Genomic DNA, 23,314 nt, shown 5'->3' with positions numbered 1-23,314 from the left:
AAAAATTAGGTAATTGTATTCTGGGGGACAATGTCTGAGAACTCAAGCCTATTCCACTGATCTGAGGGTCTGCCTTTATTCCAATACCATGCTGTTTTGATAACTATTGCTTTGTAGTACAGTTTAAAGTTGGGGAAAGTAATGCCTCCCATTTTCCTTTTCCCTAGGAGTCCTTTAGCTATTCGAGGGTATTTATTGTTCCAGATGAACTTCATAAGTGTTTGATGCACTTTTTTGAAGAATGTCATGGGTATTTTTAAGGGGATCGCATTAAATCTGTATAATGCTTTGGGGAATATTGCCATTTTAATTATGTTAATCCTGCCAATCCATGAGCAGGGTATGTGTTTCCATTTCTGTGTGTCCTCTCTTATTTCTTGGAGCAGGGCTTTATAGTTTTCTTTGTATAGGTCCTTCATGTCTTTGGTCAAGTTGACTCCAAGATATTTGAGTTTGTGTGGCACTAATGTGAATGGGATTGCCTTCTTGACTTCCTTCTCTTCCCTTTCATTATTGGTGTATAAAAAGGCCATTGATTTCTGTGTGTTAATTTTGTAGCCTGCCACTTTGCATTATGAGTCTATTGTTTCTAGAAGCTTTTTGGTAGAGCCTTTAAGGTTTTCTTTCTTTTTTTTTTTTTTGTGATTTTTTTTGGGGGTCACACCCGGCAGTGCTCAGGGGTCACTCCTGGCTCCATGCTCAGAAATTGCTCCTGGCAGGCACGGGGGACCATATGGGATGCCGGGATTCGAACCGATGACCTTCTGCATGAAAGGCAAACGCCTTACCTCCATGCTATCTCTCCGGCCCCGCCTTTAAGGTTTTCTAAGTAGAGTATCATGTCATCTGCAAACAATGAGAGCTTGACTTCTTCTTTTCCTATCTGGATTCCCTTGGTATCTTTTTCTTGCCTGATCGCTATAGCAAGAATTTCCAGTACTATGTTGAAGAGGAGTGGTGAGAGCGGACAGCCTTGTCTTGTAGCAGAATTTAGAGGAAAGGCTTTTAGTTTTTCTCCATTGAGGATAATATTTGCCATTGGCTTGTGGTAGATGGCTTCAGGGGCCGGGTAGGTGGCGCTGGAGGTAAGGTGTCTGCCTTACAAGCGCTAGCCAAGGAAGGACCGCGGTTCGATCCCCCGGCGTCCCATATGGTCCCCCCAAGCCAGGGGCGACTTCTGAGCACATAGCCAGGAGTAACCCCTGAGCGTCAAACGGGTGTGGCCCAAAAACCAAAAAAAAAAAAAAAAAAAAAAAAAAAAGAAAGGTAGATGGCTTCAACTAGATTGAGAAAGGTTCCTTCCATTCCCATCTTGCTGAGAGTTTCGATCAAGAATGGGTGTTTGACCTTATCAAATGCTTTCTCTGCATCTATTGATATGATCATGTGATTTTTATTTTTCTTCTTGTTGATGTTGTGTATGATGTTGATAGATTTACGGATGTTAAACCATTCTTGCATTCCTGAGATGAAACCTACTTGGTCATAGTGTATGATCTTCTTGATGATGCATTGGATCCTATTTGCCAGGATTTTGTTGAAGATCTTTGCATCAGCATTCATCAGGGATATTGGTTGTAATTTTCTTTTTTGGCAGCATCTCTGTCTGGTTTTGGTATCAAGATGATGTTGGCTTCATACAAGCTGTTTGGGAGTGTTCCCGTTTTTTCAATTTCATGGAAGAGCCTGGCTAGGATTGGTAGAGCTCCTCTTGAAAGCTTTGAAAACATTCATTAGGAAATCCATCTTGTAGCAAGTCAGCCCCTGAAGAGGTTGACTGATGGTGCGATGGAAAATGAGTCCTTTTTCTTCCAGCTCGGAGCACGAGTCTGCCACCCTGTCTAGCCCACGGTTCTGAGGTGAAACGGCGGGTAAACAGCTCGCAGACAGTCAGGCTCGTGGAAATATTTGCTTTATTCGGATGGACAAAACTGAAGTCCAAAGACTCAGCTTCAGTTCCAGCCAGCAAAAGCCCCGGCCTTCCACAGACCCCTGTTTTTATACTCCAGAGTCAGGTACCACCCAATGGTGGGATCAGATACCAACCAATGGTGAAAGCAGAATCAGGTCCTACCCTAGGGTGGGGGCAGAATGCCAGGTCACACCCTAGGGTAGGGCACAATCACCAATCAGTTTAGGGTGAGTAACATAGTAATCCCCCAAAATATTTACATACACAACACATCTGGGCCTGGGGTTTTGTTTTTGGGCAGATATTTGATTACAGTTTTAATTTCCTCAGTAGTGATGGGGGTATTTAGATATGCTACATCCTCCTTACTTAAATGTGGAAGGTTATAAGTGTCCAAGGATTTTTCCATTTCTTCTAGGTTCTCATGTTTAGTTGCATAAAGTTTCTCAAAGTAGTCTCTGATTACCCTTTGGATCTCTTAATCTCTTAATCTCCCCCTTTTCATTTCTAATACGGGTTATCAAATTTCTTTCTCTTTCTCTTTGTGAGTTTTGCCAATGGTCTATCAATCTTGTTTATTTTTTCAAAGAAGCAACTTCTGCTTTCGTTGATCTTTCTGATTGTTTTTTGGTTTTCCACTTCATTGAGTTCTGCTTTCAGCTTTGTTATTTCCTTCTGTCTCCCTATTTTTGGTTCCTTTTGTTGGTCATTTTCTAATTTTGTGAGCTGTGTCATTAAGTTATTCAGGTATGCCCCTTCTTCCTTCCTGATGTGTGCTTGTAGAGCTATAAATTTTCCTCTCAGGACCGCTTTTGTTGTGTCCCATAGATTCTGGCAGTATGTGTCTTCATTATCATTTGTTTCCAGGAAAGTTTTGATTTTCTTTTTGATTTCATCTCGGACCCACTGGTTGTTCAGTAGCAGGGTGTTTAATTTCCAATTGTTAAAGTTTTTCTTCTGTGCGGCTTTGTAGTTCACATCTAATTTCAGAGCCTTGTGGTCAGCAAAGGTAGCCTGCAAGATTTCTATCCTCTTGCTTTTATGGAGGTATGTTTTATGTGTCAGCATGTAGTCTATCCTGAAGAATGACCCATGTACATTGAAGAAGAATGTGTATCCAGGTTTTTTAGGATGGAGTGTCCTCTATATATCTACTAGTCCTCTTTCTTCCATTACTCTTTTCATGGCTAGTATGTTTTCGTTGGGTTTCAGTCTGGTTGACCTATCAAGTGTTGATAGGGCCGTGTTGAGGTCTCCCACAATTATTGTGTTATTATTGATGTCTTCTTTCATATTTGTCAGTAATTGTATTAGATAATTTGCTGGTCTCTCATTGGGTGCATATATGTTTAATAGTCTGATTTCTTCCTGTTGCACATATCCCTTGATTAGTACATAGTGTCCATCTTTGTCCCTTACCCCTTTTCTGAGTATAAAGTTGGCATCATCAGATATTAATATGGCCACCCCAGCTTTTTTGAGGGTGTTGTTTGCTTGGATGATTTTCCTCCAGCCTTTGATTTTGAGTCTATGTTTGTTCTGACTATTCAGATGTGTTTCTTGTAGGCAGCAGAAGGTTGGATTCATCTTTTTGACCCATTTTGCCACTCTGTGTCTTTTAATTGGTGAATTTCGCCCATTGACATTGAGGGAGATGATTGTCATAGGATTTAATGTCATCTTTGTAGATAAGTTTGCTGTGTTTGTTGGTCTCTCTTGTCTTAGAGTAGACCTGTCAGTTTTTACTTTAAGGCTGGTTTATCATCTGTGAAGTTTCTGAGCTGTTGTTTATCCATGAAGCTATGTATTCTTCCTTCAAACCTGAATGTGAGTTGGGCCGGGTGCAGTATTCTCGGTGAGGCATCCATTTTATTCAGTCTTGTCACAATATCCCACCACTGTGTCTGGCCTTGAGAGTTTCTTGTGACATGTCTGCTATAAGTCTTAGGGATGCTCCTTTGAATGTAATTTCCCTTTTTGATCTTGCTGCTTTCAGTATTCTATCTCTATCTGTGGGATTTGTCATTGTAACGAGGATGTGTCTTGGGTGGGTTTTTTTTTTTTTGGGGGTCTCTTTTAGCTGATACTCTTCGGGCATGCAGGAATTGATTGCATGTAGTCTTTAACTCTGGGAGTATCTCTTTGATGATGTCTTTGACAGTTGATTCTTCCTGGAGATCTCCTACCTGGGTCTCTGGGACTCCAATGATTCTTATGTTGTTTCTGTTGAGTTTATCAAAGACTTCTATTTTTATCTGTTTGCATTCCTTGAGTACTTTTTCCATTGTCTGTTCTTTTGTCTTAAGGTTCTTTTCCAATTTCTTCTGTTGTGTTGAGTTTTTCTGCATCACATCTTCCAGTACACCGATTCTCTCCTCAGCTGCTATTACCCTGCTGATGAGGCCATCCATTGAGGTTTTCAGTTGAGCTACCGTGTTTTTCAGATCTGTTATTTCAGTTTGGACTTTTCTTTTTCTTTTTCTTTTCTTTTTTTTTTTTTTTTTTTGGTTTTTGGGCCACAACCGTTTGACGCTCAGGGGTTACTCCTGGCTATGCGCTCAGAAATCACCCCTCACTTGGGGGGACCATATGGGACGCTGGGGGATCAAACCGTGGTCCATCCTATGCTAGCGCTTGCAAGGCAGACACCTTACCTCTAGTGCCACCTTCCCGGCTCCAGTTTGGACTTTTCTGATTTCTGTCTTTGTGTTCTGTTCAGATCAGTCTATGCTTTCTTTGAGTTCTTCAAACATCTTCCATATTACTATTTTAAGTTCCTTATCATAGAGGTTAATCAGGTGGTTGGAATTTATTAGGTCATCCGAGCTTTCGTCTTCATTCTCTGTGCATGGTGTTTGCCTGCAAGGTTTCCCCATTGTCATGCTTGTAGTGTTGTTTTTCCTGCGTGTTGTGTTGGGGTTCATTGGTTAGAAAGAGCGTGCGGCCACAAAGCAAAGCGGCTGCACTCTTCTGCTGCCTCTAGTTGACATTTTTGGGGGGTGCACTCCCTAGGCCTCTGAGGAGACCTTCAGGTATTCAGAAACACAGGCAGACAAGCACAGGAGAAGTTTCCCTTGAAATCCTCAGAGTGAACAAAGGCACAGCAGGGTGGAGCCTCCGCAGGCCAGAGATGGGGGATGGCGACCCCATAGCAGAATTTACTCACTGGGCAGCTTCAAAATGCAGTTTTTTGGGGGTGTGCTCCCTAGGCCTCTGAGACCACCTTCAGGTATTCAGAAACACTCCCTCTCTCTTTCTAGCCCTTAACATTTAATTTTCAGGAATCCCTTCACAAATCATCTCCTTCACCCACAACTACAAGCCTCCTGATCTCAGCCTGAGGAAGAAATTCTTGACTGTTGGAGTTTTGTACCCTGTACGAAGTTGGAGTTTTGTACCCTGTACCAAGTTGCAACCTGCTTTTCCAGACTCATCAAGTGTCTTTGGTCGGACTTTTCGGAGTTTCAGACCCCTCATCTTTACAGATTGGCATTGGACTCTGTAGAAATTTCACCTTTTGTAATTTTCTTTGAATTTTATACTACACTTCTTTTGACTATTGTAATTAATGTTTTTCCATTTTAGTTTTTAATCTTAGGAATTGATGTTGCATTACATTAGGGTTTTGCTTTCTTGACTTTAGGTTAGTGGGTTAGATATTGTTGACTATAATTTCCTAAATAATATTTTTGTCTGTTCTCAGGGTTTTTTGCGTGGGCAAAAATACTAGGCTTAAATGGAGGTTCTATCTATTTTGGATGGACCCTCATGTTGTTTGTTTACACAGGGAGGCTCTCTGCCTTAAACATTTTATTCTGGTTTGTGACTTAAGCTCCCATCTATAAATAATCAGCCATACTTGGTACATCGGTTTCAGACCTCATATGGACTTCTGCCTGGACTAAGAACTTGGATTAACTTCAGATACCTATTTATCATCATTACAGTGTCGTCGTCGTCGTCGTCCCCCCCCATTGTGCAGTGGGTGTGTGCCTTTTCCTCCAAAATCACGGCCTAATTCACTGCTTTCTGGTCTACCTGGAATTGTATGGAAAATGTGCTTCTTCTTGCCTGCTACACAGCCTTTCTGGCGTCTCTTCGAAGGACCTCTGTCTACGAATTACAATTGGGCTTTCTGATTGCCCTGGGAGCTCCCCATCGCCTACTAGATTCTTGATCATTGAATTTCAGATTCTCCACCTGCTTTTCCAAGGAAAAATTACTTGGAATTCTTCATCTTGTACATCGTAGATCTATCATCTCTGAAGCTTGTAGTTGATTCCTTGACACGTTTCTGGACTTAGACACCCTGTGCTTAGGTTAGAAGTTTTTCTTTACATTTTTCTGTGATGCGCTTATGGAAACAGCCACTCTTTTATTATTGCTTAGTTTTCCTTTAATAATTATAGACAATATTACTTGTGTATATTATTAGTTTGTTTACTAAAGTGGGGGAATTGTTGTATATGTAAACATTTCAATGGGATTATTATGTTACTGATCCTAACCTGATCCGTGATTGTGCCCTACCCTAGGGTGTGACCTGGCATTCTGCTCCCTACCCAGGGTGGTACCTGATTCTGCTCCCACCCCAGGGTGGTACCTGATTCTGCTCCCACCATAGGGTGGTACCTGATTCTGATGTATAAAAGCAAGGGTCTGTGGAAGGCAGGGGCTTTTTTTGGGAGGACTGATTCTGGGGCTTTTGGCTTCAGCCTTGTCCACTGAATAAAGCTGATATCTTCTGAAGCCTGACTACCTGTTAGCTTTATACCTGCTGCATTCACCTCAGAACTGCCAGCTGAACAGGGTGGCCAATGCGTGCTCTGAGCTGGAGGAGAAAGATCTCATCCTCCATCCCTCCATCAGTCAGCCCTATAAAGGACTGACTTGCAACGGAGTGCAAGAGTGAGGGGAAACTGTGCATATCATTTCATTTCATTTTAGCACATAGTTCATGTGCAGAGTATTAAGTTTCAACTATTATTGTCACTGGCAGAGTGGTCCCTTCTGTACCCTAACTGTACTACTCCACAATTTATGGCAAGCTTCTTACCAATGACCGGTTCTCCTGATTTTCATCTCTATTGTCTCTGGATATCCCAGCTATACTACCGTATTTGCCGGCGTATAAGACAACTTCCTCTCTTCCTCTGGCCCATCTGAGCAGGCTTTTGACAGTGTAGATTCGGGTCCAGAACATTGTCTAATTTGCATGCATCAAAAGCCTGCTTGGGGCCGGGCGGTGGCGCTGGAGGTAAGGTGCCTGCCTTGCCTGTGCTAGCCTAGGACAGACCGCGGTTTGATCCCCCGGCGTCCCATAGGGTCCCCCAAGCCAGGAGCGACTTCTGAGTGCATAGCCAGGAGTAACCCCTGAGCGTCACCGGGTGTGGCCCAAAAACCAAAAAAAAAAAAAAAAAAAAAGCCTGCTTGGATTGGCTGAGTTAGAGAGGCAGTCCGAGCAGCCTGGCAGTGATTGATGCAGGATGGAGTTGGAAAGTTCGTTTTGTGGCAACATTCAGACAATTTTTGTTTAGTGGCATATTGAAACATTTTTCAGGATATACTCGGTATGACCCCCGATTTTCGGTTGACTTTTTTTGTGTTTCAAAAGTCGTCTTATACGCCGGAAAATAGGATCTATTATTTTTTATATTCCACAAGTGAGATTCTTCTATGTCTGTTCTGTTTCCTATGACACATTTCACTCAGCATAATACTCTCCATATCCTTCCATGTATAGACAAATGTCATGACTTCATTTTTTCTAACAGGTGCCTGGTATTCCAGTGCATCTACGTACCCAAAAGATTCTTTATCCACTCATCTGATCTTGGGCAATTGGGTTGTTTCCAGATCATGGCTATTGTAAATAGTACTACCAAGTGTGATTCGTGAGCACACAGCCAGAGTAAATATGAGGATGGCTTGGTGGGGATCCCAAAAGTATATAAAAAATTAAAAGGAGAAACAAAGTCATTGATGTTTTAGTTTATGTGTGTGTGTGTGTGTGTGTGTGTGTTTCAGCAATAGTGAGATCTCTGTAAATATGATTTTGGCAATGTTCAGGGGTTCCTCCTGCTCTGCACGCAGGAATGACTCTTGGCTGCCGTTTTGTTTGGTTTTGTTTCGGTTTTGGTTTTTGAGTCACAGCCGGCAGCGCTCAGGGGTTCCTCCTGGCTCTATGCTCAGAAACCGCTCCCGGCAGACCCTATGGGACGCCGGGATTCGAGCCACCGTCCTTGTGCAGGCAAGGCCAAAGCCTTACCCCCATGCTCTCTCTCCGGCCCCGCTCGAGGTATTTGAACTGGCGAATAGGTGCGTTTTCTGTGGGTTCTGTGGGGGCCTGAGCCTGGCCTTCGCACGGGTGGGTGGAGATGGGCTGCACGCGGGGCTCGAAGTCCGCACAGCGACGGGCGTGTTTCTTTTCTTTGAAAAGGGCCCTTCCGTCTCCGCTTAGGCCTAGATCGGCGGCTCCCGACTCGGGCCCGGAAGGGGCTGGCACGGGCGGCGCCGGCCCTTTAAGGAGCCGGCCGGAAGCAGCGCGACGACACGCCCAGGCGCGGGGCCGGAAGCGCCCGTGGCCGTCGCTTCCGGGTCCTCGCGCTCTCTCTCTCCTCTCGCGCTCTCGCTCCGTCTCTCTCTCCGCGTCTCCTTCTCTGCCTCCCTCCCCCCTCCCTCCCCGGGGTCCTCGTCCTGGCTTCCCGCAGTGGGACCCCGGGCGGGCTCTGCGCGCAGTGCTCACTCCCCGGAGCAGGAAGCCCGCTGCCGACCGGCGCCGTGCTCGGGGCCCTGAAGCGGCGCCGCGCGGGTTCGCCCGGGGCCGGCTTCTGCTTCCGCCGCCTGCCGTCTCCCACGCTGTGAGCCGGCGGCCGGCGGCTTCGGGCACTCGGACCGAGGCCCCGCCCCCGACGCCCGCCCCTCCGCGCCGCGCTCCGCCCCGAAGCCGAGTCGGCAGGAAAAGTCGGGCTGAGTCCGGACACTCGGGGCGCGGACGCAGGGCGCGTCACGGGCCTGAGGACGCGCCGCGGACGTCACGTTGATCTCGCGGACCGCGCGCCACCTGGGCGAAGGCGCCGGGGTGGGCGCCGGGTTCCAGGTGCTGATCGGGGTTGGAATCAGCGAGACCCAGCGGGAAGCAGCTGGGCAGGGGCTGTGCTCCTCTGGGGTGCTCAGGACGGCGACTTTTCTCCAGGACTTGGGCCTTGCCGCTGCACCTTCGGAATAACCCAGGCTGGAGAGGATGGGGTCTCCCCTGCTAACGTCCTGTCCCCAGGTAAGGGGCAGTGTGGGCTCCGAGAAGGACAGGGGAAGGGAAGGCGTGCGAGGCCCCCACGAGCTGGGGGACTCAGATGTTTTAGGCAGGGACTGGAGAGAGGGGTGGCTGCTGGCGCTCCTTCAGGGGCCCTGGTCTCTGCAGTTTGTTTTTGTTTGTTTCTTTGGTTCTTCTTTGCCGTCTCGTGTTTATTTTGGGAGCCAAGCAGGTGTGGCTCAGACCTTCCTCCTGAATCAGTGTTCTGGAGTCACCTCTGCCAGTCTGAGATGGTCCAGGACTCTGTGATCCCGGGATTTCTGCCATAAAATAACATTCCTCCCTCACCTGGGGAAAGGCTTTTTGATTTATTTCGAAGTGATGTCACCATGCTGAAAGGAAATTCTTCTGGCTCTGCGCTCTGGAATCATACCTTTGACGACTGGTAACCTAGGGGGCAGGGGTCCTCAAACTTTTTTTTTTTTAAATATGGAACGCCTCAAACTTTTTAAACAGGGAGCCAGTTCACTGTCCCTCAGACCATTGGAGGGTCTGACTCTAGTAAAAACAAAACTTAGGAACGAATTCTATGCACGCTGCATAAATCTTATTTTGCAATGAAACAAAACAGATACAAATACAATACGTGGCCCCCGGGCCATAGTTTGAGGACCACTGCTTTGGGGTATCAGAGATTCAGCCTGGACAGCCCCATCTGAGGCAAGTGCCCAGTAAATTGTCTTGATGGTCCAGCACAGGATTCTGTACTGTTTTTCTGGGACTCTTAGATGCCAGGCTCTTGGGTTACTGATCGTACCCTAATCAGTCATTGTACTCCACCCTAAGGTGTGATCTGATGATAGTATGTATGTTGCATTATTCTTTACCTGGTATTCTTTTCCCACCCTAGGTTGGGACTTGATTCTTGTCCATAAAAGCAGGGGTCTGAGGAAGGCAGAGGTTCATGCTTCCTCTTCTGCTGAGCTGCACTCCTTCTAGGAGCAGAAAGCTTGGGTGGTCTGAATTCCTTGCTTGAGCACTGGATTTCCTGAACCCATTCTTGTACTCCTTCACTGTGTGAATTATTTCCTGCGGGTCTTTACAACTGGAACTGTTCCCCCTGACCTAATTGGACAGGGGGATAGGAGCTGCCTTCCCTGCCTGGGAGCTTGCTGGGAATCAAACCTCAGCCATCTCCTAGAGAACTGACCATTCACCAGCCTCATGCCTGGGTCCCTACCTCTGGGCTCCTGATGAAGAATTTTCCAAGTCTTATCGGAAAGAACACAGCAAGGACCCTTCCTACATGTGCATTTTCCTGTGGCTTTTGTTTGGTTTTAGTTTTAGGTGCTTTGTGCTGTGCTGTGTCTGCTTTTCTGTTTTGTCCAGAATTTTGCACCACATTGGTGGTGCTCAGGCTTTTCCTTGACTCTACACACAGGGCTCTCTCCAGGTGACATAGGGGACACTAGCCTGTGCCTGGGATTGATCCATTCTGCACCCTCCCTGGCAGTATTGCTCAAAACCCGGGCATGCAGCTCAACTCTTGTCCTTCACTCTGCAGAGTCAGGCTCTGCAGCCACATTTGTCCTCAGTAAACCAAAGCCTCCTTGTCTGCGGTCCCATGACTGTGGTTCTAATTGGGAAACAGGAACAAAGGATCTTTCTGGAAGCCATAGTTACTGGGAATTGGGTCATTTTCTTTTCTTGGGGAGGGTCGAGCTTGGTCATACCTTTGGTGTTCAGAGTTTATTCCTGGCTCTGCACTCAGAAATTGCTCCTGGCAGGCTCAAGGGACCATATGGGATGCCGGGAATTGAACCAGGGTTTGTCTGGTGTTGACTACATGCAAGGCAAATGTCCTACTGCTGTGCTATTGCCCCGGCCTGTGTTGGATCATTTTGACCTGCACCAGGAAGAATTTGGGTGTGAACCATGAGTGCTGACATCTCCAAACGCAGGTTTGATTCACTCACTGGACCCTGAATTTACCTTTCGACATTTGTATCCTGGGCAGAGATGGGCTCTGGCAGCAGGAAGGGCTAGTGTGTTTTGGGGCCACATCCAGAGTTGCTGTTTTAGCTCCTTTGGCTTTGTAGTCTTGATTTCATCCACCAGTGCTCTGTGAATCTAATGCAGGGGTCCTCAAACTTTTTAAATAGGGGGCCAGTTCACGGTCCCTCAGACCATTGGAGGGTCTGTCTATAGTAAAAACAAAACTTATGAACGAATTCTTTTTTTTTTTTTTGGGCCACACCCAGTAACGCTCAGGGGTTACTCCTGGCTATGCACTCAGAAGTTGCTCCTGGCTTGGGGGTCCATATGGGACACCGGGGGATCGAACCGCAGTCTGTCCAAGGCTAGCGCAGGCAAGGCAGGCACCTTATCTTTAGCGCCACCGCCCGGCCCCATGAACGAATTCTTATGCACACTACATATATCTTATTTTGCAATGAAGAAACAAAACAGATACAAACAATACAAATACAATATGTGGCAGGGGCCTGGAATCCCTCTAGGACTCTAAGGTATCCTATCTGACCCCCTCCTTTTTGTGCTTAGAGCTTGGTGACCTTCCCTGATGTGGCCATGAGCTTCTCCCCAGAGGAGTGGGCATGCCTGGACGTTTCTCAGAAGAAGCTCTACAAAGATGTGATGCTGGAGACCTACAAGCACCTGCAGGCAGTAGGTGAGCGCTGCCCTGGCCCTGGGTAGGTGCTGTGGGCTACAACCTGGGATGACAGGGAGGTGCCTGGATCTACAGAAATATGGGCTCAACAGGGGACATGACATGATTCTGCTGAGCTCAAGTTCAAGCCCTTCCCTACTATTCTATTTTTTTTTTTTGTTTTCAAAGTTTTTCTTTATTTTGGTTTTGGGCCACACCCAGCAGCGCTCAGGAGCTAGTCCTGGCTCTGCTCAGAAATATCTCCTGGCAGGCTAAGGGGACCACATGGGGTGCTGGCAGTCAAACCTGGTCCTGTCCCAGGTTGGACAAAAGCCCTATGGCTCTGCTATCTCTGGCTTTATTTCTCAGATGAATCCAACTTTATATTTATAAATGTCTTTTCAGTGACTAGCGATATACATTGTTTCACGGGTTTGCCATATCTGGGCCAAAATGGATTTGATCCCTGACTCTGCATATGCTCTCCTAACAGTGTGCCCCCTGAGCACAGACCCAAAGGTCGACCCTGAGTTTGGCCAAAAGTGTTGTGATTTCATGAACCGGGTGATCTTAGCCTCTGGATTCTGATTCAAGGATCATTCCTGACAGGCTTTGGCATCATCTTAGTTGCTAGAGATGATCCCTGGGTTGTCTTATTTATGGTCACATGTTCTCCTCTCTACTATTCTTTGCATCCTAATGAGATGCAAAATTTATAAGCGAGTTAATTTCTTTTCATTATTTCAAAAATTCCACTTGGTAGTAGATCCTGGGGTTTTCCCAGTGCTTACTGGGACATTGTTTTGGGCTGGTATCAAATCTGATGTTCCTGCATACAGATCATGTTAACCAATACATTGCGTCCTTTCTCGGGCCACAGACAATTTGACTTTTTCGTTTGTTTTTGTGTTTGTAGTACACAGGCATTCCAGTGTAGTAAGACATACTTTTTGAATGAAAGTTTTTCTGTCTGGGGAATATATACACAGAAGAGGGATTGCCTAGTCATATGGCAGCTCAATTTTGAGGACAGCAAGAGCCTTCCATACTGTTTTCCAAAGAGGTTGGATCAGGCAGCATTCCCACGTGGAGCGGAGGAGAGTTCCTTTCTGACCACAGTCCCGCCAGCAGAGACTGTTCCCAGTATTTTTGATGTGTGCTGTCTTCACTGGTGTTAGATGATATCTCATTATTGTCTTGATATGGAATTCCCTAATGATAAGTGATTGTAAAATAAAATCCACAAGTTGTGAGATCACCCCTTAAGCAGAGTAGCGTCAAAGAAATAACCCAAGCTAGTCAGGTGAGAGTAATGGCTTCTCTAGGTCTCTATTTTCTTTTATTAAACCAATTCCCAATACACCAATAGGGGGAAGGTTGAGAGTAATCCAGGAGGGCTTTGTATATCAAAAGATTTAAGGGAAAAAGGATGATGGGGGGATGCCTTTTTGTTTTGGATTAATAGCTGGGTGCCATGTCACAATTTCACCTTCCTGTTTAGAGCACAACAAAAATAGGAAAAGCTGGGGCCGGAGAGATAGCATAGCGGTAGCGCGTTTGCCTTGCAAGCGCTGACCCAGGACCATGGTGGTTCGAATCCCGGCAACCCATATGGTCCCCCGTGCCTGCCAGGAGTGATTTCTGAGCCGAGAGCCGGGTGTGGGCCCCCCCCCCCCAAATAGGAAAAGCTATAAGTTTTGTTCTACTGTTCTCTGCCAGTCAGGAACCCTATATCAGAAGTTATAAAAATGGGTATTTTGCAATAGGCACAGTAAAAGTTGGCTATAAAATCACCAAAGGTCAGATTGTGCATACATATTCTCAAAACAGTCCATTTATTTCATATCTTTGTTTTAAATTTTATTTCATAGACTTCTCTGAACATAAAAACTTTAGAACCTTTCTGCAAATACACTGAACTTGAAAATGCTTAAGCATTCTTACACCAAGCACTGTTATAAGAGTCTAGAACATTTGAGTTTCTTCTCATACATCTCAAACAAAATCACAAGAACATTTCTGCAGATATTTTTGTTTAAAAGTAAGTTTGCTAAAATTCTTTTTGTGTGTGTATGTGTGGTTTTTGAGTCACACTCAGCAGTGCTCAGGGGTTACTTCTGGCTCCATGCTCAGAAATTGCTCCTAGCAGGCACAGGGGACCATATGGGATGCCAGGATTCGAACCGATGACCTTCTGCATGAAAGGCAAACACCTTACCACCATGCTATCTCTCCAGCCCTGCTAAAAAAACATTCTTATAATGACCACTGTAATAAGAGTAATAGTAATAAGAATATAGTATTTGAAGTTCCTTTTCCATAGACTTCTGTGGACAAAGACATTAGAACATTCAAACATAATTGGTGAATAAGTTGCTAAATAATATACACAAACATCATAGCAACTAGGATAGCTGAGAACTTTTAAAAATCTAACATTTTGCCTTTCTTTGGAACTATGCAAACTGATATTCAACCATTAAGGTTGAATGCTTGTTTGCAGAGGGTATAGAGCAAAACAAGCTATTAGAATCTATATAGGAAGAACATACATTTTAATCAGCAATATAATGACAGATGCAACTAGGATCAATAGATTAACCTATGAGAAAATTGCAGAGGTTCTGAAAACAGTTTCTCCCCAGTTTGGTCTTCTGCTGGGCTTGGATCCTCCATCTTCTCCTCCTATAGTAGGCTGTTGAGGTCATCTGGGATGGAAATGCCTTCAGTTCCTGAGCTGGAATCTGGGTGGCAGACCCGTTTATCTCCCTGCTATTATTAATGTTTCCCTCAAATGGAGCTTTCTCTTTGGCTTCTATAGCATCAGTGACATCGATATGTTGGGTGGGCCAAGGTCCTCACACAAAACACTTTGGTAGAAGAAAGGTGGTAGGGTCTCAGTCTTTGGGATGCTACTCCGTCTTCAGCTCTTTCCCATCACTGCCTGTTTCTGCCTGACAGGGTCTCTAACACATTCAGAGCAGGGCCAGTATCCACCAATGTTCCGGTGATGGGCACTGCACAACACCATCGTGTGGTCTTCTTGGGTCCTGGGTCTCTGGAGTTAAGTAGAAATAAAATCTCCAGTGTTGTGAAATCACCCCATGCACCGTAATTCTACCTACCTCCCCCCCCCCATGCAGACAGGTTTGAAGAAGCAGGGTAGTGGTGAAGAATAAAAACAAGCTAGTCAAGAGAGAGTAATGGAGTCAGTGGTCTGCCAGAGCCAAAAGTCAGAACTCTTCTTTCTTTTATTAAGCCAATTCCAAGTACACCAGGAGGGGGAAGGTGGGGAGTAATCCAGGTGGGATCTACATATCAAAACATTTATTGGGGCCGGCGTGGTGGCGCTAGAGGTAAGATGCCTGCCTTGCCTGCGCTAGCCTAGGACAGACCTAGGTTCGATTCTCCAGCGTCCCACATGGTCCTCCAAGTCAGGCGCGATTTCTGAGCTCATAGCCAAGAGTAACCCCTGAGCGTCACTGGGTGTGGCCCAAATACAAAAAAAAAAAAAAAAATTATGGGAAAGAGGAAGATGGGGGAGCACCTTTGTTTTGGGTTAATAGTTGGGCGTCCTCTTACAGTTTTAGTTCTTGGGCCACAAACAGAGGTGCTCAGGGGCAACTCCTGGCTCTGCACTCAGAAATCACTCCTGGCAGGCTGGGAGACCATCTGCGATACTGGGTATCAAACTTGTTTGTTGTGTGCAAGGCAAACAACTGCCACTGTGCTATCACTGATCCCATTGGACAGTATTTTAAATGGGATAGACTCTTTGATCTCTTTCTCCTCTGAGTCATTATTTGTATAAAGGAATGCAACTGTCTTTGTCTCCTGTCACTTTGCTGTATTGGTTTATTGTTTCTAGGAGCTTTAGTGTGGGCTCTTTAGGGTCTTTGATGTATAGCACCTTGTTATCTGCAAATATAGTTTCAGTTCCTCCTTTCTGATTTGGATTCTTTGATTTCCTTCTCCTGTCTGATTGCTATTATTTGGACTTCTAATACTATGATGAATAAGAGTGAAGGCAGAGGACATCCTCGCCTAGTACCTGACCCTAGTGGAAATGCTTTCAATTTTTTGCCATTAAGAATAATGTTGAGGGGCCCGGAGAGATAGCACATCGGCATTTGCCTTGCAAGCAGCCGATCCAGGACCAAAGGTGGTTGGTTCGAATCCCGGTGTCCCATATGGTCTCCTGCCAGGAGCTATTTCTGAGCAGACAGCCAGGAGTAACCCCTGAGCACTGCCGGGTGTGACCCCCCCCCCAAAAAAAAAGAAAAGAATAATGTTGACTGCGTCATTTTTATAGGTAGCTATTACTATCTTGAGGAAAGTTCCTTCATACCTATTTTGTTGAGGGTTTTCTTCATGAATAGGTGTGGGATTGTGTCGAATGCTCACTCTGCAACGATAGATATGATCATGTGATTTTTATCCTTTTACTGATGTGTATGATATTGATTTATTTGTGTATATTGATTCATCCTTGCATTTCTGAAATATAAACCCACTTGGTCATGATTATAATCTTATTGATGTGTTGTTGGATTTGGTCTGCTAAGATTTTGTTAAGGATTTTTGCATCTATGTTCATAGTGAGATTGGTAGGTAGTTTTCTTTCTTGGTAATACCTGTCAGCTTTGAGAATGAGTGTGATATTAGCCTCATAGAAGGAATTTGGGAAGATTCCCATCTTTTCGATATTTAGGATAGTCAGTGGTAATTCACCTCTAAATGTTTTATACTATTCACCTGTAAACCCACCTAGTCCTGATGGGAATTTCTTAATTACTGTTTCAATTTCCTTATTTCTGATAGGCCTGTTTAGGCTTTTTACTTCCTCACTCGGTATTGGAAGATATTTTTCAAGAAATCTGTCCATTTCTTCTAGGTTCTCTAGCTTAAGTGACTACAGTTGTTTATAATAAACTCTTATGATGCCTTGGATTTCTTGGGGTGCTGTTGTAATTTCTCCCCTTTCATTTCTGTTCCAGTGTATTTGAATATTTCCCTTTTTTTCCTTGTGAGTCTTGCCAGCGGTTTGTCTGTCTTGTTTATTTATTAAAAAAAAAACAACAAAAAAACAAAAAAAAACAGCTCTTCTAGGTGCCAAAACAGCTCTTCCAGGTGCCAGATAGCATAGAAGTAAAGCTTTTGCCTTTCTTGCAGAAGGTCATCAGTTCGAATCCCGGCGTCCCATATGGTCCCCTGTGCCTGCCAGGAGCAATTTCTGAGCATGGAGCCAGGAGTAACCCCTGAGCACTGCCAGGTGTGACCCAAAAACCACACACACACACACACACACACACACACACACACACACACACATAAATAAATAAATAAATGAATGAATGAATGAATGAATGAATGAATAAAATAAAAAAGCAGCTCCTGGTCTCATCAATTCTTTTGTTGTTTATATTGATCCTATATTGTTGATTTCTGCTCTGGTTATATTATTTCTTCTGCTTGTGTTTGGGTTCCTTTGCTGTTGGTTGTCCAGATATTTAAGATGTCTCTTTAGATTGTTGATTTTGTCTTTTTCTTTCCTCATGTAGGCTTCTATTACTATGAGTTTCCCCTAATTACTGCTTTAGCTCTGTCCATAATTTTAGTCAGTTTTTTTCTTCATCATCATTCATCTCAAGGAATCTCTTTATTCCTTGATTTCCTCTTTGATCCATTTTTTTTTTGAGCAGCATGTTGTTTAGTTCCCAGGAGTTAGGTTTTCTCCACATCTTTTTACAATCAATCTTGATCTCTGTGGCACCATGGTCTGATATGGTGCTCGGTATAATTTTTATATTTGTGAGTTTATGTATGTTAAACTTGTGTCCTGAAATATCTCTGCTAGAGAAGGTTCCATGTGTGCTTGGATGTGTAGAAAAATGTGTGTGAAGAATGTGAATTCAGCTTTTTGAGGAGAAATGGTCCTGTATAGATCCATCAGTCCTACTTCTTCTAGTTTCTCATTTAGGTCTTTTATGTCTTTGCTAGTGTTCCGACTAGTGGATCTGTCTACCAGAAATAATGGTGTTGAAATCTCCCACTACTATCATGTTTCCGTCCATATGTTTTTCTAGGTTTGTGAGTAAAAGCCTTATAATATTTCTCTGGCTCTACATTTGGTGCATAATGTTGATCAGGGTTAGTACTTCTTGGTCTATTCTTCCCCTGATCAATAAGTAGTGTCCATCTTTGTCTCTAAGTACTTTAGTAAGGTTAAATGCAGTTTGGTCTGATGTAAGTATGGCTGTCCCAGCTTTTGTTTTTTTTTTTTTAGTAGCTTATATAATTATTTTCTATCCTTTTATTCTAAATCTTTGTCTATCCTGAACTTTGAAGTGTGTTTCCTGCAGGCAGCAGGTGGCTGGGCTTTATTTCCTGATATGAGCTGCTACTCTGTGCCTTTCGCTGGGAGAGTTTAGTCTGTTGACATTTATGGAAGCTATTGACAGATAGGACTCCTATGCCATTATATTGTATAGAGTTGTTATGATTGGGTATTTGGTTAATGTAATTGTTCTTTGAGTAGTTCATTTAGAGTCAGTTGTTAGCATGAATTTTGCAAGCTCAATTTTGTTTGAGAATGTTTGTTAACCCTCCCTCTCACATAAATGAGAGTTTGCTCAGTAGTGAACTCTAGGTTGAAAGCTTCTTTCATTTAATACTTTGAATATGTCATTCCACTTCTTTTGCTTGGGTTGTTTTAAATGAGAGATCTGGTGATTCTTTAACTTTATTTAATTATTTATTTACTTATTTATTCGTTGGACCACACCCTTCAGTGCTCAGGGACTACTCCTGGCTCTGCACTCAGAGATCTTCCCTGGCAGGCTGGGGAACCACATGTGATGCTAGGAATCGAACCAGGTCCCTCCCCAGTCGATCTACATGTAAGGCAAATGACGCTCAGGGGTTACTCCTGACTATGATCTCAGAATTTACCCCTGGCTTGGGGGGACCATATGGGACGCTGGGGGGCGAAACCGTGGTCCATCCTAGGTTAGCCACGTGAAAGGCAAACGCCTTACCACTTGCTCCACTGCCTCCAGCTCCTCCCTGGTTTGATTCTTAGGTTCTTTTCTTTATACTTAAAGTTGTTCCAACTGTACTGCTTTAAAGAGTCCATCTCTCTCTCTCTCTCTCTCTCTCTCTCTCTCTCTCTCTCTCTCTCTCTCTCTCTCTCTCTCTCTCTCTGTCTCTCTCTCTCTCTCTCTCTCTCTCTCTCTCTCTCTCTCTCTCTCTCTGCCATTTGGATTACTTTATGCTTTGCTGCTTTTCTGTTTGGGTCTATTTTGTTGGCACTGTTTTTGCCTCTGATTTGTATAGCAGCCTCTTTCCAGAGAGTTGAAATTTCTCTGTTGTTATCTCTCACTGGTTTTTCTTCTTTCACTTTTTCCTCCCACTGGTATTTCTTATCATTCGGAGATCATTTCCTTTGTCTTTGTTCAATAGGTACCTTACATTTTCTTCCAATGATTTGTCTGTCCTTTGTTTTTGTTTGCTTGTTTGTTTTTGTTTTGTTGTTTTTGGGTCACACCCGGCAGCACTCAGGGGTTACTCCTGCTCTATGCTAAGAAATCACTCCTGGCAGACTCGGGGGACCATATGGGATGCCGGGATTCGAACCACCATCCTTCTGCGTGCAAGGCAAACACCCTATCCATGCTATCTCTCCAGGCCTGTCCTTTCTTTTTTGATTTCTTTATTAACGCTGGCTTGCATTTTGTATTCGACTTTGTACAATTCTCCAGCTGTGTATATCTGATATTGTGACTTGCTAACATGTTTTTTATTTCCTTCAGTTCCATTTGTATGGATTCCGTCACCTTCTGAAAGAGTTCTTTGAATTGGTTGAATTGTTCGTATATAGGTAGCTTATGTTCACCAGCTAGTAACTCCTTGGTTTCTGCTGCTGAAAACTTAAGTGTTGATTTTAGGTGCTCAACTATAAGGCTCAGGTGTTTTGGTGAATGTGGAAATTTGCTAGGATTTCTCTCCAAATCCCAACTACAGGTTCCTTAGTTTTCCCATTGTTCTTTGCATTTGGTGGGTTGGAATGCTGTAGTTGCAGGGTGTTTAAGAAAGTGATCTATTGGGGCCGGAGAGATAGCATGGAGGTAAGGCGTTTGCCTTTCATGCAGGAGGTCATCGGTTCGAATCCCGGCGTCCCATATGGTCCCCCGTGCCTGCCAGGAACAATTTCTGAGCCTGGAGCCAGGAATAATCTCTGAGCACTGCCGGGTGTGACCCAAAAACCACACACAAAAAAAAAAAAATTAAAAAAAAAAAAAAAGAAAGTGATCTATTGGATGGATTGCATAAAAAGTGGCTAGTGGTATATCTGCTTTAGAGGTTATTTTCCTAAAACAAGTGAGATTATCTGAGTACAATAAAAAAAATCGAAAACTGATCCATTGGTTTGTTCAACTAGGCTTTTAGATGTGTATTTTCTAGGAAAAAGAAGTGCTAGGTCCAATAAGCCAGGAAATATATGATGTACATTGAAACGTTCTTACACAAATGCACCAACATCCTTGTAGTTTAGGAAAAGGAGGGTTGGTGGGAGGGCCCAAAGGGTCCCTGTCTCTACTCTGACACAGACCAGAAATCCTGAAATGGCACCGGAGGGTAAAGGGATCAGGACCAGAAGCCTCCAGCCTCCTCTTTTTAAGATACCTTTGGGCTTTAGCAGTTCTTGGTTTTACTCCCGGCTTTTCACTCATTGCTCATTCCCTGAGGGTCTCAGGGAAGTACAGAGGGTGCCAAGGTCAAATGAAGATTGGCCATGTGTAAAACCAGTACTGACCTATTGCTCCCCCATCCCTCTGCTGTATTATCCAGTCCCCTCAATGAAACTCTTATTTTATCCTATTCTCATCTCTGCAATAACCAACATGCATATGGTAGCAGCGATTCTGTTCTTCATTTGTTCTATGATCTGACCATTTTCATTAGGGAGCCAGACTCATGTATGGACTGCTGTGCCCTTCATTGTTTCTAACCCAAGATTGTCCTTCTGCAGCAGGGTATTTTGGGGTAAAGCCTGCGCTAATCACCTGGTTAGAAGGAGGAGTCCTGGGGAAGCTGCCACGAAGCCTGTTTGCCGGTGAGTGTGGAAAGAGCCTACTGGGCTCACAGTTTGGTTTGGATATGGATTGTGGATATGGATATGGATATGGGCCTGTGTGAGAGGGGGTCCCTGGGCTTGGGCCAGAGCATTGGTGCATGACCTCTCTTGCTCCTTTTCAATTCCCTTGTTGTTGAGTCCCAGAATAATCTGTAACTTTGCTATCTTGCCTTTATCTTTGCTCTTTTGGTTCTGTGTCTGTGGGTGTTTAGAACAGATCCTGAGATTCCTTCACTCCCTGTTGTGCTCTCAGTGTGTTTGCACAGCCCCATGTCAGGGTGCCCTGTCTTTTTTTCTTTGCTCTCTTAATCATTATGGGGTTTTTGATATCCCCAAAGAAGTGATTTTCTTTCCTTTTATTTTGAAGGTCACTCAGTGATAATAATTAGGGTTAATCTTGGCCCCATGCTTCAGAAATTACTCCTGAGTTGTTTCCCGATTCTGGCTAATGTAAATAGTGCTGCGGTGAACATAGTGTGAACGACATTTTTGAATTGTGTTTTTGTGTTCCTAGGATCTATATCTAGGAGTGGTACTAAGGATTATATGGGGGCTCAGTTTCCACTTTCTTTAGCCATATCCATGTTTTTCAGAAAGGCTTGACTAGACAGCATTCTCACCAGCAGTGAGACTTCTTTTCTCTCTCCATACATGCCATGCTGGTTGTTCTCACTGTTTCGCAGAGGAGGTGCAGTGCAGGTGTAAGCTCCAGACACCTCTGGGTGTGGCCACAAAATCCAACCAAAAAGAAAAACCCGGGGCCGGGTAGGTGGCGCTGGAGGTAAGGTGTCTGCCTTGCAAGCGCTAGCCAAGGAAGGACCGCGGTTCGATCCCCCGGCGTCCCATATGGTCCCCCCAAGCCAGGGGCGATTTCTGAGCGCTTAGCCAGGAGTAACCCCTGAGCGTCAAACGGGTGTGGCCCAAAAACCAAAAAAAAAAAAAAGAAAAACCCACCAGACTATTTAGGAGCATGAAGATTTTTGTCTTGCTTTTATCAACAAAATAAGGAAAGCTAGGGGAACAGACTTTAGCACAAGATAGAGCTATGGTTCAGACAGCCTTGTCAATATCTACTCTGACCAAAACCTTTCTTTCAGCAGAACTCAAGCCAGAAATCCATCCTTGTCCCTTCTCCAATCAGAACTTCCTCAGTCATCACATGAAACAAAGTCATCCCTCTTGGATCCTCTTGGAAACATCTGCTAGAAAGCCCCCTCAATCAGAGAATTCCCGTCCACGTGATCAGAACCAATGGTGCCAGCATTCAAAGAATGACACATTTGAAAGTCAAAAGCATGAAGAAAGCTCCATACATTTGGCTAGTAGGATGAAGCATAGAAGAAATTCAATAGTGTTTCCTAGACTATTGAGCAGCCAAGTAGGTAGCGCTGGTAAACAGATGACAATGGAGGAAGACATTAACACAGGCCTGAAAGAAAATCCGAAGGTAGTTTCAGAGATAGACTTGCCAATAATTTTAAGAGACAAGTATGTAAGGCCTGAGAAAGGCTTCAGTGATGGATCAAATATCATCACACATCAAATGACTCACACAGGAGAGAAGCCCCATGTTTATAGAGTGTGTGGACGAGGCTTTGGTCAGAGGTCAGTTCTTATCAGACACCAGAGGACGCACACAGGGGAAAAGCCACATGTTTGCAAGGAGTGTGGGCGTGGCTTCAGTAGGAACTCACATCTCATCAGACACCAGAGAACACACACAGGGGAGAAGCCCCATGTTTGCAAGGAGTGTGGGCGTGGCTTCAGTGTGAGGTCGCAGCTCATCATACACCAGAGAACACACACAGGGGAGAAGCCCCATGTTTGCAAGGACTGTGGGCGTGGCTTCAGTGTGAAGTCAAGTCTCATAAAACACCAGAGAACACACACAGGGGAGAAGCCCTTTGTTTGCAAGGAGTGTGGGCGTGGCTTCAGTGTGAGGTCACATCTCATCACACACCAGAGAGCACACACAGGGGAGAAGCCCTTTGTTTGCAAGGAGTGTGGGCGTGGCTTCAGTATGAGCTCAAATCTCATCACACACCAGAAAACACACACAGGGGAGAAGCCCCATGTTTGCGAGGAGTGTGGGCGTGGCTTCAGTAGGAACTCACATCTCATCAGACACCAGAGAACACACACAGGGGAGAAGCCCCATGTTTGCAAGGACTGTGGGCGTGGCTTCAGTGTGAGGTCACAGCTCATCATACACCAGAGAACACACACAGGGGAGAAGCCCCATGTTTGCAAGGACTGTGGGCGTGGCTTCAGTGTGAAGTCAAGTCTCATAAAACACCAGAGAACACACACAGGGGAGAAGCCCTTTGTCTGCAAGGAGTGTGGGCG

General features: G+C 44.7%; 1 protein-coding gene and 1 long non-coding RNA gene across 3 annotated transcripts in view; both read left to right on the top strand.

The window, feature by feature from the left end:
• Positions 1-22,299, top strand: part of LOC126006163 (zinc finger protein 785-like) — a 156,495-nt gene extending 134,196 nt beyond the window's left edge. Inside the window, exons 4-5 of the mRNA XM_049771495.1 lie at positions 22,069-22,206; positions 22,295-22,299. Of these exons, the coding sequence (XP_049627452.1) occupies positions 22,069-22,206; positions 22,295-22,299 (143 nt within the window). The remainder of the gene's footprint in view (positions 1-22,068; positions 22,207-22,294) is intronic.
• A 315-nt stretch (positions 22,300-22,614) lies between these two features.
• Positions 22,615-23,314, top strand: part of LOC126006135 (uncharacterized) — a 1,297-nt gene continuing 597 nt past the window's right edge. Inside the window, exons 1-2 of one of the 2 annotated variants that reach the window (XR_007494838.1) lie at positions 22,615-22,741; positions 23,162-23,245. This is a non-coding gene — a long non-coding RNA (uncharacterized LOC126006135). Of the gene's footprint in view, positions 22,826-23,161; positions 23,246-23,314 lie in introns of both variants that reach the window. The other variant, XR_007494839.1, reaches the window with a different exon arrangement.

The sequence above is a fragment of the Suncus etruscus genome, chromosome 4, assembly GCF_024139225.1.
Source record: "Suncus etruscus isolate mSunEtr1 chromosome 4, mSunEtr1.pri.cur, whole genome shotgun sequence".
Classification (NCBI taxonomy): domain Eukaryota; kingdom Metazoa; phylum Chordata; class Mammalia; order Eulipotyphla; family Soricidae; genus Suncus; species Suncus etruscus.
This window is presented reverse-complemented; position numbering and strand designations above follow the sequence as displayed.